Here is a 16033-nt window from a genome sequence, read left to right on the forward strand (position 1 = left end):
CTAGAAATAAAGATCAATAATTACCTTGATCTTTAGGATGGTTTTTCAGGAATGTGAAGGTGACTGCAAGTGCAGGAGGGAAAGCATAGTCTCTCAACCCCCACCGTATTGTGAGCTCCTTGGGAGCTGACTCAGTCTATTCCCTCATTTCTTCAATTTCAGTCTACACAACACCCTCGTCACACTGTGAAAGAATTCATGGAGATTCTGGAAGGTCACAATTGCAAAAATTGTAATATGACCCCTGCAGGTTCTCTTTGCTTTCAAGAAGACAAACAACTATGGCATCTGAGGAGGACTGTCTTAGCTAGAGAAAGGGATGAGTTCTCTTCTAGGTCCTTTAGCCTCCTATTTTTACTGCATTAAGTAGCTAAGCAGCTATTAACAACTGCTTTATAAAACACGTAGAATAGTTGTTGTTTTTAAAAACTTTTAACAGATAAGAGGAAGTCAAAACAAAACAAAAACCCAGGAGACAAAAATGGGAAGCAACTCAAACTTTTCTCACTTCCCCTTCACATAAGCATGAAGGATGCTTCCAAACATACAAAAGTACTTGAGAAGCCAAGGCTATTTTAGATTTGTTGTTTTATAAATAGAGTCCTTGTTTCCTAGAGCTTTTAGAATATTTAAACAAGTTTTATAAAATATTAGTCTACCAGAAAAATCTAAATAGACTTTCAGAGCAGAAATAGAATGAATTTCATTTTCTAATCAATGCAGTTAAAAAGTTTAATAAATTTTCTTGACCAGATTAACCAGTTGATCAACTCTTGGCTCAAAGATGAAATAAGTTAAAAACAACAATGACAAACTAAATTGAAATCACCAGTAAGGATAGTATTCTATATAAAAATTATGGGAAGTAACCAAAGCTGTACTTAGAGGAAAACTCATAAATTTTTTATCATTAAACAACAAATACTAGAAATAAAATACAATTATATCTATTGAAAGTTTATTTTGTAAAGAGCCTGTATTTAGATATATTTCACTTAATCTTTATAATACTTATAAGGGCAGCACTGTTTTTTGCCCCTTTCATAATACTCAGTATAACTAGGCATATCCATTGCAATGTTCTATGTTCCTAGTTGCCAAGAGCTATTTTACATTTCTTGACTCAATGCTAAGAGCACTTATTAATGTTTAATATGTACAGGGCACTTTATGGGATGGAGATATGAATAATAGATGTTCTCTACTCCGTAAAACTCCAGTTGTGTGTGATGTTGATGTAGCATAAGGGCAGCGGAAGACACAGGTCATAGTATGATTGCAACTGACCTGCCTAGCTAAGGTGAACTGTGTTAAGTGCTGAAAATGAGGCCTAAACAAAGCACTGGGGACCCAGAAGAAAGTTATTCTGACTTGGGGTGGGGAAGGAATCACATGCAGTGCTTATTGCCACGTTCAGGGCCTGCATCATGAAGATTTTTTGTTGCTATTTTGTTTTGCTTTGGTTTCTCCTGTCAGCATAGTTTCTCAGAGATGGAACTGCTTGATCAAAAAGGACTAACATTTTAAGATTCTTCAAACACACTGTCAAATTGATTTCCATAAAATGTAGTGAATTCCTAGGATCTCTCCCCTGTGTGGAGGCATTGGCGTCTATAAAGGTCTGAGAAGGAAGCTTTTCCCACAGTCAGGGCACTTATAAGTTTCCTCTTCTAAGTTAATCCTCTGGTGCTCAATATGTTTAACATTGACATGCTCTTCTGGGTTGAAGTTCTCCAGGCTCTTTCTTTAGAGTGGTTATGATCATCTATAAGCTTTGCTAAATCTGGGGATTTCCACATTGATTTTGTAAACATTTGTTGTTGTTGTTGTTAATCCTCACCTGAGGATATTTTTCCATTGATTTTGAGAGAGTAGAAGGGAGGGGGAGAGACGGAGAGAGAGAAACATCGGTATGAGAGAGACACATCGATTGGTTGCCTCCCGAATGCACCCTGACCAGGGCCAGGGATCAAGCCTGCAACCGTGGTATGTGCCCTTGACCAGAATCGAACCAGGGCCTTTCAGTCCAAGGGCTGATACTCTATCCACTGAGCCAAACTTGCTAGGGCTTATAAACATTTTTAGTAAAACAAACCATGGACAGCATTCCTCTCTAAATGAACAATGAATGGATGCAGAGTTTCCAGTTTTTTCCTGCTGCGACTTAAAAAATAGAAATTGAACATGTTACCCTGTTCCAAGGGGAAAGAGTTGTAATAAACCGATAATGGGATGATAGAAACTTATGTAGATCCCAAAGCTTTTACTCCAATTAAGGCTGATTTTTTCTTTTCTTCCTTTCCTCATATCCAATGAACACTCACTTATTTCAAAGTCAAATAATTGTTTCACTTACTCGGAATCCTGCAATCCCTTCACCCATATCTCTATGCTTCACTGGGAAGCTCAGGCCAGGATGTGGTACTGGAAATCGTGGTCATAAGAAAGATTGGAAGGGTAATATTTGGATCACCATCAGTTTTGCCTGAACTCAAGCTGATTTCTGGGGCAGACAGCCTTTATATCTATCTCCTTTTCAAGATTATTTTACCTGGAGCCTCTGCCAGGCAGTTTTTCAATACTAAAACAAAACCAAAATGAGGGGAAAACTCCTTTTGTGCTTAATTCAAGGCTATTGTGCTTCCATAGAAGAGGAGTGAATTAATTCTATGTTAAAGTAATGCAGTAAATTAGTCTTACATTATGTTTTTTTCAAAATATTTTTTAATTTTAAAAAATTTTTTAATTGATTTCAGAGAGGAAGGGAGAGGGAGAGATAGAAACATCAATGAGAGGAAATCATTGACCAGCTGCCTCCTACACGCCCCACACCAGGGATTGAGCCTGCAACCCAGACATGTGCCCTGACCAGGAATTGAAACGTGACCTCCTGGTTCATAGGTCGATGCTCAACCACTGAGCCACGCTGGCGGGACAATGTTTTTAATATTTCGACAATAGAATTATCTAAGTTAGGTTACTGAGTTCCAAGGGAAGATAAAGATAAAAGTGAGAGTTTTGGAATTATGTTCTGGATAATTTCAGTTAAGAGATTTTCAAATAAAAATTGATATCTGGCCCTAGTTGGTTTGGCCCAGTAGATAGAGCGTCGGTCTGCAGACTGAAGGGCCCCGGTTTTGATTTTGGTGAAGGGCACATGCCTGAATTGTGGGCTCAATCCCCAGTTGGGGTCCTGCAGGAGACAGCCAATCAATGCTTCTCTCTCACTGATGTTTCTATCTCTCTCACCCTCTCCCTTCCTCTCTGAAATCAATAAAATTAAAAAAAATAAAATTAATTTAAAAAATTATTTTAAATTGATATCTGAACTGGGTTATATGTTTCTTTTAGCCGAAGTCTAGAAGTGGATTATCTTGGAATCGATGAAAACAACTACCTAACAGTGTTTCTAGCAATCTAAAGACAATTAGTAAAATTTTCTCCAGCTCAATTTTTTAAAATATATTTTATTGATTTTTACAGAGAGGACGTGAGAGGGATAGAGAGTTAGAAACATCAATGAGAGAGAATCATTGATCAGATGCCTCGTGCACACCCCCTATTGGGGATGTGCCCACAACCAAGGTACATGCCCTTGACCAGAATCGAACCTGGGACCCTTCAGTCCGCAGGCCGACGCTCTATCCACTGAGCCAAACCGGTTAGGGCTCCAGCTCAAGTTTGCTCCATGTCCTACCATTCCTTCCCTCACTGAGACCAGTATGGTTTACACCCTTTTCATGTGTCCCTTTCTTCTCCCTCCTCTCCTCAGACAAAGTTTAGTGGACTGCAATAACATGTGGGTTGGTAAATAGTGATTTAAGATTCAAATAGAGAAAAATGTTTTATTTGTGTTTTTTTGAGAAAAATGTTTAAATATCAACATTAACAAACAATATTAATGCAAGTTAGTTTGGTTGATGTTAATGTAAAGACAAACTTAAATTCCAAAACATTTTTTTAAAATATAGGAAATGATGCAAAATGCCTTTGATATTTTCATGAAGAAAAGGCAATTTCAGATTAATAAAAATAAAATGCATTTCAAATGAAAAGCCATTTATAGTCACTATTTTGTTTATGATTGGATTTCAAAGCTAAGAGTTGAATCAAAGAGTAATATGGTGCACTTAAAAATAAATGCTAAGCCACAGATCACAGGAAAGCTGTATCAAGTAAACTGGGAAGAAACCAAAATTGGGGGGGAAAGCAAATAGCTAAGGCTTAGGGTGGCAGAAGCCTGGAGGTCAGACTATCCTAAGGTGAGCAGCATTTCAGAAAGATAGAAACTGCTCATTTGTCTGTTCCCATGCCAAAGAGAACAGACTTGAAAGTTTGTTTTTTGTTTGTTTTTTTAAAATACATTTTATTGATTTTTTTACAGAGAGGAAGGGAGAGGGATAGAGAGTTAGAAACATCGATCAGCTGCCCCCTGCACACCTTCTGCTGGGGATGTGCACGCAACCAAGGTACATGCCCTTGACCGGAATCGAACCTGGGACCCTTGAGTCCGCAGGCCGACGCTCTATCCACTGAGCCAAACCGGTTAGGGCCAGACTTGAAAGTCCTAGTGCTAGGTTTCATCAAATGTCAATTTGAAAACCAGGCACAGACAACTGCCCACCTGAGTGCAAGGGAATATATAAGACCTGGGTAGACTAAAAGCAGCTCTAGAGACAGAATCTAGCACTTATGAGAACTAAGTCCAGGATTGGTAGGGGTTCTTTATCTGAGATTCAAATTTGTTTTTATTTGAAATAGTCAAGGAGTCACTTACAGCTGAGGACAAGAAAGTAGAATCAATACAGAGTAGTAAGGGAGGCATACTTACCTCCCTTAACTTTTCACCAAAGCCCTTAAAGGAGTGGCTTGTAATCTTCTTGGTGGTTTTGAGAACTTAATGTCATAGATCCACATCCTAGAAAATACTCATACACATGCAATTTTGTATACAATATAAAAAGGTTTACAGAATTTCTAAATCTATCCACTCTACCTTCTAGAACTTCATTGACTAATATGGTAGCCACAAGGTAGCACTTAGCAACACTAGCTGCATTTTAAGTACTCAAAAGATAATATCTCATTAAGTTCTATTGGACAGTGCTGCTCTAGAATTTCATGGACCCTAGGTTAAGAACTTCTGTCCTAAATGAACCCCTATAGATATACTGGCCTATAACCCCACTCCCAAATACCAGCTATTTTCTGTCTGAATATAGATGGGCCTCAAAGAGATGGCCGATGAATATTAAAAGTAATTCTGAGTGACTCTGAAAGCCCATCTAGCTTTAAGTACCCATTAATAACCCGAAATCAAAAGAAACTTACACAGCAAATGATTCATCTTTCATCCCAAGCTATGTGTAGTTTTGCAAACATTCCCATACACATTCTACAATAATCCAAGTGGCTTTTCTATATATATATGCCTTTATTGATTTCAGAGAGGAAGGGAGAGGGAGAGGTAGATAGAAACATCAATGATGAGAATCATTGATCAGCTGCCTCCTGCCCATCAAGCCCGAAACCCGGGCATGTGCCCTTGACCAGAATCAAACCCGGTACCCTTCAGTCTGTAGGCAGATGCTCTATCCACTGAGCCAAACCGGCTAGGGCACAGCTAATTTTTTAAAATAACAATATTGAGTTCACACTAAGTGCTAGGTACCATTCTAAGCATCCTGTATGTTAGCTTATTTAATCCTCATGCAATGTTATAAAACGGGTATAGAATTATCCACTCAAAACGGACAAGGGGACTGAGGTTTGGGACTTAACAAGATTTAATAACTTGTTTGAGATAACATAGTAATGCCAGAGAACTGATTATAAGGTTAGAATCGATAATCTCCTGAGATATAAATCTCTAAAACATGAGAATGGTCTTAGAGGACTCTGAGGTCACATGGTTTTTTTTGAAATGGACCTATACCTGCCAGCGCACTGAGGCCTCTGGATCTGCATTTGCCACAACAGTTTGTGGACCTGACTTTTTCCCTGGAGTGAAATAAGAAAATAAAATACACTCCGTACTTTTTCTCTGCATCCTCATATCATCCTTTACCATCATGTCGCTTTAACTTCAGCGGCAGACTAGCTGTGTGACCCTGGGCAAGTGACTTATTGAGACTTGGTGCCGTTATCTGTAACATGCGCATAGTAGTGTATACGTCCTACAATTTTGCGTGTTGTGAGTCTCCGGCTGCACGTAAGCAGGCACTAATAAACGGTACTGGTGGTCACGATTCACTCCTATCATGCTTCGATCTCCTGAGCCCACGGGTCGGACCGTTGCTGGAGGGAATGGAGAAGCTGGGCGATCCTTGGCCGTAGCTGGGCCACCCTCCCCTCACTGGCACAAAGCACTCCACTGCTCGGCCAGAAAAACAACCCTACGGGTTTGCTCCCATTCCCCTCTCACCGTGCAAGTTCACGGCGGAGCTAGGAGGGAGACCGGATCCCGCCTCCGCAGGGCTGGACAATGAACGGCACGTTCCAGACAAGTTTAAAATCCGGTTTAAAACAGGAGGCCGGTGGCGCAGGGCCGAGTCCCTAGCGGCCTTCCGGGCCATCCAGCCCCCCAGAACTGGACGCCGGACGGCCGGGTGACCGCCGCCGGTTACCAGCCCCGAGCCCCCAGTACCGCGGGGTCGGCGCCGTCACCGGCAGCACCACCGGTCGCACCTCCCCGGCAGGCCCCGCGGGGACGCCGACCTGGGCGGGGCAGCTCGCTTCCGGGCCTCCCCGAGATGCCGGCTCGTGGACACCGGTTCCCTCTCCTGCAACCCTGAACTACTGGAGCGGGTGGAGGCCGTCTTTAATCCGTTATGACTGGGAAATGCCTCTCAAACTTGGCTTATGGGTGAAGAACTTATCGGGGGGGAGGGGGGATGTTAACAATTCAGATTTCCGAGCCACCCCGACACTCTGACGCCTTGAATCTCGCGTGGCTCGAGGGTTTGTATGTTAGTAAGCTCTCCGGGGTATCTGACCCAGGCGGCCCGCCAGTCACGCCCGTTTTAGGACCATTTTTCACAAATCTGTGTAGCGAACCCATCCTGCCCCTTGGCCAACCCCAGGAACCTCCAGGGTCTCAGGGCTGGTCGGGTGACTCCGCCTCTCGTCTTGAATTGGCCCCTCGCTCGTCCCGTCCCGGCAGAGGAATCTCCCTTCCTGGTTGGTCGGCGGTGACTCCGTGGCGAGATCTGGACCAATGGGCGCTGTAGTTCGCAGGACGTGACCTGGAGGTTGGTCCCCAGCTGGCGCCGTTGGCTGGGGACGCCTAACTCTCGCGCTGAGACTTCCGACGGGGGAGCTGAGCGCCGAGTTCTGCGTGAGTTCGCGACGCGGCGAAAAGCGCGGCGCCCGGGTCCTTCCCCAGGGAGGGCTGGGCCGAGGGCGGGCGCGGCGGCTCCTGGGTCCGACTGAGAGGCGAAGACGCCGGAGGTGGCTGCGGCCCGGCTAGAGCTGGCTCTTCGGCCGGGACCTGAAGCCGGCCATCCCTGTGCGAGGCTGGGGGCCCCTCTCCAGGCGGGCACAGCTGGTTTCCCGGGTAGGGCACTCCGAGGGCCTGACGATGGCGTCGGGCCCGGGCTCCCAGGATCGGGAAGGGCTCCTGATAGTGAAACTGGAGGAGGACTGCGCCTGGAGCCAGGAGCTGCTCCCGCCAGACCCAGGGCCCAGCCCGGAGGCCTCCCACCTGCTCTTCAGACGGTTCCGCTTCCAAGAGGCCGCTGGGCCCCGGGAAGCCCTCAGCCGGCTTCAGGAACTTTGCCATGGATGGCTGCGGCCTGAGATGCGCACCAAGGAGCAGATCCTGGAGCTGCTGGTGCTGGAGCAGTTTCTAATCATCCTGCCCCAGGAGATCCAGAGCAGGGTGCAGGAGCTGCATCCGGAGAGCGGCGAGGAAGCAGTGACCCTTGTAGAAGATATGCAGAGAGAGCTTGGGAAACTGAGGCAACAGGTGAGAAAAAGAGCTGTAGTATCTGCGGTTTGTTTGACCCTATGACTGGGACAGCGTCCACTTCCCTATTTACTTGGTTTCCCTGAATAGGCCTTAAATGGGCCAGAGGCCTTTTTTTAGTCAGTCAGGAACAGTTATCTTCCAGATTTTACCCAATGGACAGAGTAGTGAAGAGTGTCCTGTTTCCATATGGAGGCAGTGTCTGCATTAGTGGGAGCCCCAAACTTAGTTTGCAGGGTTTAAATCGTCACTCTTGTTTGATACTAGCATTGTGACTTTGGGCAAGTTAACCTTTTTATTAGTCTCAGATACGCCACTGGTGAAGTGTGAATGGTAGAATACCTTTCTGGTGTTGCTTTTAGGGTTAGAGGGAGAGCAGTATGTAGTGTGTCCCCTCCCCTCCAAATTCTTGCAGCACACCGTTTGAAAATCGCTGCTTTAAACAGTCGCACTGCTTTTTGAATCACACACCAATATTTTTTTATTTTGCTTGGTGAAAGCACTCAAGCAAGTTGTTACATTCAGACATATGTTGTTTTTTTGTGTTTTTTTTTTAACCTTTTTCTTATACCATTTAATTTATTCTTAATAGGATATTCTTTATTTTATTTTATTTTTTATTGAGGTATTATATGTGTACATATCTTACCATTGCCCCACCCCACACCCCACACCCATACATGCCCTCACCCCAGACATACGTTTTTTTAAAAATTGATTTTCGAGAGAGCAAGAGAGAGAGAGAGGAAAGGAGAGAGAGACATCGATTTGCTGTTCCACTTATTTATGCCTTCGTTGGTTGATTCTTGTATGTGCCCTGACTGGGGATGAACCAGAAACCTTGGCATATTGGGATGACACTCCAACCCAGAGTCTCGCCAACCTTTCTGACCTCAACGGACCACTGGTGCTCCAACCAACTGAGGCATCTGGCCAGGGCCGTGCAGTTTTGATCACACTGCTGGCTTATAGTTAGTGCTTAATAGCCGTTAGCTCTTGTTATATTAGGGTCAGCAGTCTCCTGTACAGAGCTGGGTGGGAGTTAATTGTGGACTTAGAAAACCAGTTTGTCACTGAGACTCTGAGGGCACTTGTGCCCCCAGAGCCACCCAAGTCTAACTTATCCAGTAGTGAGGAATGGAAGCATCTAGAAAAGGTAGGGGAAAGCAAGAGGGAGTGAGGTGTGTCCAGAGGAGCTACGTGGGCAGGTGTGCTCAAGGAGTAGACTCTTCTCCCCCCACCAACACTCCATCCCCACTTTCTCTCATGCACTTGGGATCAGAAAAACCTGTAATGGAAACCATCCTTTCTCTCTAGCTGGGTCCAAAGGTATGTACCCATGATTCACTGTTGAAGGCTTGCCCTCAGAGTTCTGTACTAATTTCCCCTCCTGTGGGGCCCTGTTGTGATGATGAGTAATGTGGGTTGGTTCCCAGGTCACAAACCATGGGCGGGGAACAGAAGTGCTTTTGGAGGAGCCTTTGTCTCTGGAAACAGCACGGAAGTCACCGAGCTTCAAGCTGGAGCCAATGGAGACTGAGCGAAGCCCTGGTCCCAGGCTGCAGGAGCTGCTAGGCCCCAGCCCTAAAAGGGACCCCCAGGCTGTAAAGGAGAGGGGTGAGGAACAGTTATCTGGGTAGGTGGGAGGGAGGAGGGGCTTCGGGTTTGCCTTTGACAGCAGGATGAAGCACCTATGCCAGGGAGAGGGAATTTCTGGTTCAGGGTTCCCAGAATGGAGTGAAAGACCTAGAAGTGGTGGTTGGGTTCTTCTGGAAGTGGGAGGAGGGAGGGAGGTTTCTTTGCTCTTTTGTTTGCAGAACAGAGACATTTAGAGCTAGATGAATGATTGAGGGCTTGAATGCTGCAGACAGACTAGTGTCTGTCTTATTCCTACCCCTGCATTTAGGATGTCATTTTGGATGTAGCTTAATTGTGCTTCTCTTGCCTTATTTTGTTCAGTGTTCAGTCCTCAGAGCAGAGACTGGGTGATGGGGAATGGATACTGTGTAATAATCCTTGGGTTGCCAAGAATTAGGAATGCCATTCTCATCATGATTTCTGTCACCTTCAGCATTATCTGCTCCCTGGCTTTCTCTCTTTCCTCCCGAAGGAAACATGGAAGACAAGATGACTGGGCCCCAGGTGATGTGGAAGTTCCCAATGTCTTCCCTCAGCACACACACACACACATCCCCATACACACTGTTTGTTCTTGTGGTGGTGGGGTCCTCTGTTCACTTGGAGAGGATCCTTTCTTCCTCACCAATGTGTCTCCCCTACTTTCTTTATATGCCTCCATCTCACCTCACTCCTAGGCCTCACCTCACTCCCCATGAAATGTGTTCTGGGCACTCCCGGGTTTTGCCCCTTTAACCCTTGACTTTGCTTGAATTGTTCTTGGTGCCTCAGGGGCTAAAGGAGATCTTGTGCTGTTTCAGTTGCCTGAGAGCTTAGAGGACGTGGCTATGTACATCTCCCAGGAGGAGTGGGGGCATCAGGATCCTAGTAAGAGGGCCCTCTCCAGGGACACGGTGCAGGAGAGTTTTGAGAATGTGGACTCACTGGGTAAGGACTTCTTTTCTAGGGATGAAGATTGAGCCATTTCTGACCAGGTTCCTGTGTCTTAGCCACTCACCTCCCTTATTCTAAAACTAGAGGCCTGTTGCACGAATTCCTGCACCAGTGAGGGTCCCTTGGCCTGGCCTGTGGGATCGGACCAAAACCCGCTCTCCAACATCCCCTGAGGGGTCCCAGATTGCAAGAGGGTACAAGCCAGGTCGAGGGACCCCACCGGTGCACAATCCGGGCTGGAGAGGGACGTGGGAGGTTGGCCAGCTGGGGAGGGACCGTGGGAGGGCTCCAGGGCAAGTCCGGCCCATCTCACTCAGTCCCAATCGGCTGGACCCCAGCAGCAAGCTAACCTACTGTTTGAAGTGTCTGCCCCTTGGTGGTCAGCACATGTCATAGCGAGCGGTTGAGTGGCCTTAGCATATCCTTAGCATATTACGCTTTGATTGGTTGAACAGACTACCGGACACTTGGCATATTAGGCTTTTATTATATAAGATTCCCCGGAGCTTGGATCAGTTAAAACAGCTAGGATCAGTTAAACATCTTCCAAGTGGCACATTTGGCACTCTTAAAGGCCCCAGCTGCCAGAGCTGAAAGCAAGGAGTCTGAGCTATAATGGTCTTCCCAAGGCAAAACAAATCAAATCCAGTGACTGACCCCCTTCCAGGCATGACACATTTTCAGTGTCCTAGGATGCGGTGGAACTATAAAGTTCTTGATGACGTGCATTTTTGAAATGCTTACTCTTCTGATCTCACTTGTGTTTTCTATACGTCATTAGTATTTCTAGGCCCTTCCCCAGAGACACAAATTTCAGGGGCAGTGGCACCAGCATTCCAGCTTAGCAGCTCTTCCAGCCCTTAAAAATTCAGGAAGTAGGGAGGACCTTACGGAAATTTGGAAATGATATATACCGTAGGTCCTTGTGTTACGTTGGAGATCCGTTCCTACGGCGCGACATAACACGATTTTCGCTGTAAGTCGGAACCCACTTACATAAGCACCTACGTCACTCACGTGGAGCACATACACAGCAGTAATAAAGTGAAACAGTAAACAAAATTTAAAAGGAAGATAACAATTCCTGATCTTTACTTGTGGTAAATAAATAATAAAAAACATAAAGCACCTATGTACATACGTCGAAATGACGGAACTTTTTTTTTTTAAATAAATGGGAGATGGTGATGTAACCACGAAACAACGTACGTCAAGTCCGATGTAACCCGAGGACTGTCTGTATTCAAAACTGGAGCTAAATGAATCAAGCATAAATTAAGGTGCATCTGTGTGTTGACCTATTATGCAGAGATTTTAAATGATGTCTATGAAATATGACCAAAAAAAAAAAAACCAACAGAGATTTTTAGGTGGAGACTGCACAAAAACTCAGGATTTAGGTGAAGAGGGTACAGGTATTGTTTAATTCCTTCAACTTTTATATATGTATGAAAATTCTCATAATAAAAGTTGAGGTAAGTCTTTAAAAACAACCTAAGACAGCAATGTGTCCATTACAATTATGGCTACATTGACACACACCATAGAAGAGTCACACGACTTTGTTTTCATAAATTAGGTTTTTGTAAAGAGAAGCACAGCTATCAGTTCACTTGCACTAATACTGCAAAGGGGTCACTGCTGGGATTGGTTCCCTTCATTAGGACCTTCTCTAGCTCCCCCTGTTACTCTGCTGTGGTTTGGTGCCTAAGTTGAGCACAGCTCTCTCAGTGAGTGCTAAATAGGAAGAGATGTTCAGATCACATGTTCTTAGAACTGAACTATTTAAAGTCCACGTTTGCTGGAGTTAGAGTGAGGTTTTTGTTTTTAGCATAGCATAGGAATGGCACGTTTTGATTTCGACCTCAGGGTTGTTTTAGAGCCCCCAGATCCTTTTCTGATTGTCCATCATATTATATTTTCTTCTTCTGGAGTTGCCCAGTCAGATTAAGTTCTGTTCTCTATACATAAGAGTCAAAGCTCTTTTACAATATTAAACTGGTAACTTAAGGAACTGACCACTCTGACCATTTTGGTTTGGATGTTTTAATTACAAAAGTGGTACGTTCTCATTGCAGAAAAATCCCAAGTACTACAAAAGTGTAAAAAGAAAAAAGCTATAGTCTCCCCAAATTTCTTCCTTTAGAGGTAACCACTGGGAACAGTTTAGCAGGTTAATGTATATTTCAGACTTATTGTACCCTCTGTATCTACTCACAGAGGACAGGGAACATGACTTGTCTGTGCTTCCCCTGCTTGGTGGAAGAATGTGGTGACACAAAAATCTATATCTTTCATTGTGAACAGAGTCTCAGGTTCCCAATCAGGAGGCTCTGAGCATCCAGGTGGAACAAGGAAGAAAACCATGGGATCCCAGTGTCCAGATTTGCAAGGAGGGACTGAGCCCCAGAAACCCAGCTCCAGGTAAGGAACTTGAGGAGCCTGCCCATCTAGTTTCCCTCTGTTGGAAGTGAGGCATTTGAGGGTTTGGGTGTGGGGCTTAGCCCATCACTGCTGCCAGGAAGGTCCTGTGTCCCCACTGCCCGCTTCCATCCCATTGAGGCAGGCAAGGCACCCAGAGTTCAAAACGTAAGGAAGCATTCACTCCTGGGCTCATTTGCCCATCCTAGTCTCAGCCGTGCTCCATCCCACCCATTTCTGAAGGGCAGAGCCAGAGGCTCAGTTGAAGAGGTATATGGGGGCCCCTACAAGGGAATAAGACTGGTCTGAGCTCTGGTTCCTGACCAATTGCCCCACCTTTTATCCAGATACCTCTCTAGAGTGTTTTCCCTGTATGGGGAAGACAGAAAACAGATACAGCTAGTCTTTCTGGACTTCTGACCTACTGGCAGTAGTGGACATATTGGATTTTCTTTAGGGTAAAAATAATGTAGGGTTTGGTTTCTCTCACTCTACCAGGAGAAGAGAAATTTGAGAGCCGGGAAGAAAGTGCTCAGTCTATTTCTCCTGAGAACATCCATCTGCAGGTGCTTCTGACTGGCCAGGTCAGAGGGGAGGTGCCCTGGAGTCCTGAGCAGGGACGGCCTGGGGACAGGGCAGAAGGGCATTGGGAGCCTCTCCCAGAGGATCGGATGGAGCAGTCCATAGTGGGGGCCACAAGTTGCAGAGAAGTCAGCCAGCCAAAGGAACTGCAGCCGAAGAAGCTCCATTTATGTCCCTTGTGTGGCAAAAATTTCTCTAATAACTCAAATCTAATTAGGCACCAGAGAATACATGCAGCAGAAAGACTGTGTATGGGTGTAGAGTGTGGTGAAATCTTTGGTGGGAGCCCACACTTTTTATCACTACACAGAGCACACTTTGGAGAGGAGGCCCATAAGTGCCTTGAATGTGGAAAAAGCTTCAGTCAGAATACCCACCTGACTCGCCATCAACGCACCCACACAGGCGAGAAGCCCTATCAATGTAATGTATGTGGAAAAAGCTTCTCTTGCAACTCCAATCTCCACAGACACCAGAGAACACACACCGGTGAAAAGCCCTACAAGTGCCCTGAGTGTGGCGAGATTTTTGCTCACAGTTCCAATCTCCTTAGGCACCAGAGAATTCACACAGGAGAGAGACCCTATAAGTGTGCTGAGTGTGGAAAAAGTTTCTCTCGAAGTTCCCACCTTGTCATTCATGAAAGAACTCATGAGAAAGAGAGGCTTTACCCCTTCTCCGAGTGTGGGGAAGCAATGAGTGACAGCAGCCCCTTTCTTACAAATCATGGAACCCACAAAACAGAGAAGAAACTCTTTGAATGTTTGACCTGTGGGAAAAGCTTCCGGCAGGGCATGCACCTCACCAGACATCAGAGAACGCACACAGGAGAGAAACCATATAAATGTACCCTTTGTGGGGAAAACTTTTCTCATAGATCCAACTTAATCAGGCACCAGAGAATTCACACGGGAGAGAAACCCTATACCTGTCATGAGTGTGGAGACAGTTTTTCTCACAGCTCCAATCGGATTCGTCATCTGAGAACCCATACAGGAGAGAGACCCTATAAATGTTCTGAATGTGGAGAAAGCTTTTCTCGGAGTTCACGCCTTATGAGTCATCAGAGAACTCACACCAGATAGAAACAATGGTGTTTCATTACACCACAGATAAGGTGGCATATTCAGAGGGTTCTGCTGTTGAGAGCTGTTATTTCTTGCCCTGCTGACCAAAATCATCTGTGTTCTTTTATTTTAAAAATATTTTTATTGATTTAGAGAGGAAGGGAGAGGAGATAGAAACATCAGTGATTAGAGGAGAATTACTGATTGGCTGCCTTCTGCACGCGCCCGCCTACTGGGGATGGATCCCACAACTCAGCATGTGCACTGACCAGGAATCTAACTGTAACCTCTGGTCCATAGATTAGCGCTCAACCATTGAGCCATACGGGCTGGGTGAAATTATATGTTTTTGAGGTAATTACTATAAAGAGTAACAAGGATGGGTGTGGGGGCGGCGGGGCTGGAGGTCATGCAAGGAAGAAGCAGGGGCAGCAAAGGATTAGCATCAAACTAAAATGGAATTCTGTCTGAACTAGTGAGGATGATAAGTCTTTGAGGTCACCTGATCAGGGCAGAATTCTCTATGAAGTCCACCTTGTCTCATGGTGCCTAACCCCCTTGGTATATTTGGCCATGTTGTAATTTGGATGCCTTACTTAGTCTTGTCTTTCCCAGCAACTTTGGGAATCTATATGACTTTTGTTACTGCTTCCTCACTTGGGACATTCAGCAGGAGTATTTGAACTCCTGAGGCCCTGAGACCAAAGAAGAGGGGCTGAATCTCCTGGGAAACCAGCTTGAGGGCAAAGAAAGACTGGTGGTTAGTTGTAGCTCTCCAAAAGGCCTTGACAGGGAAGCCACAGCACACCTCAATGGCCTCACAGGAGTGCCCATTGGCAGGCCATGAACATCAATGTCACCTCAGACAAAAAGGACCCAGAGACCTAAGGGAAATAGTAAGAAGGAATTTGCAGGTCAGCCTAGGAATTGGCAGAGGGAACTGGAATCTGAATTAGTCTAACCTGTACAGAGATCAAGACTTCCCCCACCTCTGTCAGAGGAGGATAAACAGAACTCTGGAGTCTTCAGAGGGTTATGTAAGAAGGGTTCCCTAGGAGACTTTGAAAACACAGATTTAAGAAATTAGGGATCATGCCTTTCCCTATTGGAAATATGTTTGGATGGTAATAAATACCTTTAAGAAACGTGAAAGTGTGTGACTCTTCATTGAAAGTGTCTTGGCCTCCAGTGTTGATCTGTTTGGAGGACCTGCTTTCTCTTTGTGGTCTTGCTGGGTTGGTTGAGAAGTTGTTCCACAAAGGTGGCAGCAGACAGGTTGAGGTAGGGTGTGGCATGGTAACAAAGGGTCAAGCCCAGGGGGCTTGGGGTGATGATGTCGTAATGGTCTCTGAGGTTTTCTTTCCTTCTGTAGTGTACAGCAGTAAAAGTATCTGATTTTTTTTGTTTATAATGTTTTATTTCTTGG

General features: G+C 45.2%; 1 protein-coding gene across 3 annotated transcripts; it reads left to right on the plus strand.

The window, feature by feature from the left end:
- Window positions 1-6747: 6747 nt before the first annotated feature.
- On the plus strand, window positions 6748-15728 carry ZNF263 (zinc finger protein 263). 3 transcript variants are annotated; one of them, XM_079781815.1, is made up of 6 exons: window positions 6748-7966; window positions 9403-9583; window positions 10038-10108; window positions 10405-10531; window positions 12845-12961; window positions 13457-15728. In XM_079781815.1, the coding sequence occupies exons 1-6, from the start codon at window positions 7580-7582 to the stop codon at window positions 14623-14625; spliced, it is 2052 nt and encodes a 683-aa protein (XP_079637941.1). In that variant the 5' UTR covers window positions 6748-7579; the 3' UTR covers window positions 14626-15728. The 3 variants fall into 3 exon arrangements, with proteins under 3 accessions (XP_079637941.1, XP_079637942.1, XP_079637943.1); XM_079781816.1 differs by lacking the exons at window positions 9403-9583; window positions 10038-10108; XM_079781817.1 differs by lacking the exon at window positions 13457-15728 and having other exon boundaries at window positions 10405-12956.
- The last annotated feature ends 305 nt before the right edge of the window (window positions 15729-16033 follow it).

This window comes from Cnephaeus nilssonii (assembly GCF_951640355.1).
Source record: "Cnephaeus nilssonii genome assembly, chromosome: 2".
Taxonomy (NCBI): Eukaryota; Metazoa; Chordata; class Mammalia; order Chiroptera; family Vespertilionidae; genus Cnephaeus; species Cnephaeus nilssonii.

Coding starts and splice junctions, on each gene's coding strand:
- ZNF263 (XM_079781815.1), top strand. CDS start 7,580: ATGGCGTCGGGCCCGGGCTCCCAGGATCGGGAAGGGCTCCTGATAGTG. Junction 7,967..9,402: donor TTGGGAAACTGAGGCAACAG/GTGAGAAAAAGA, acceptor GTTGGTTCCCAG/GTCACAAACCATGGGCGGGG. Junction 9,584..10,037: donor CCAGGCTGTAAAGGAGAGGG/GTGAGGAACAGT, acceptor TGTCACCTTCAG/CATTATCTGCTCCCTGGCTT.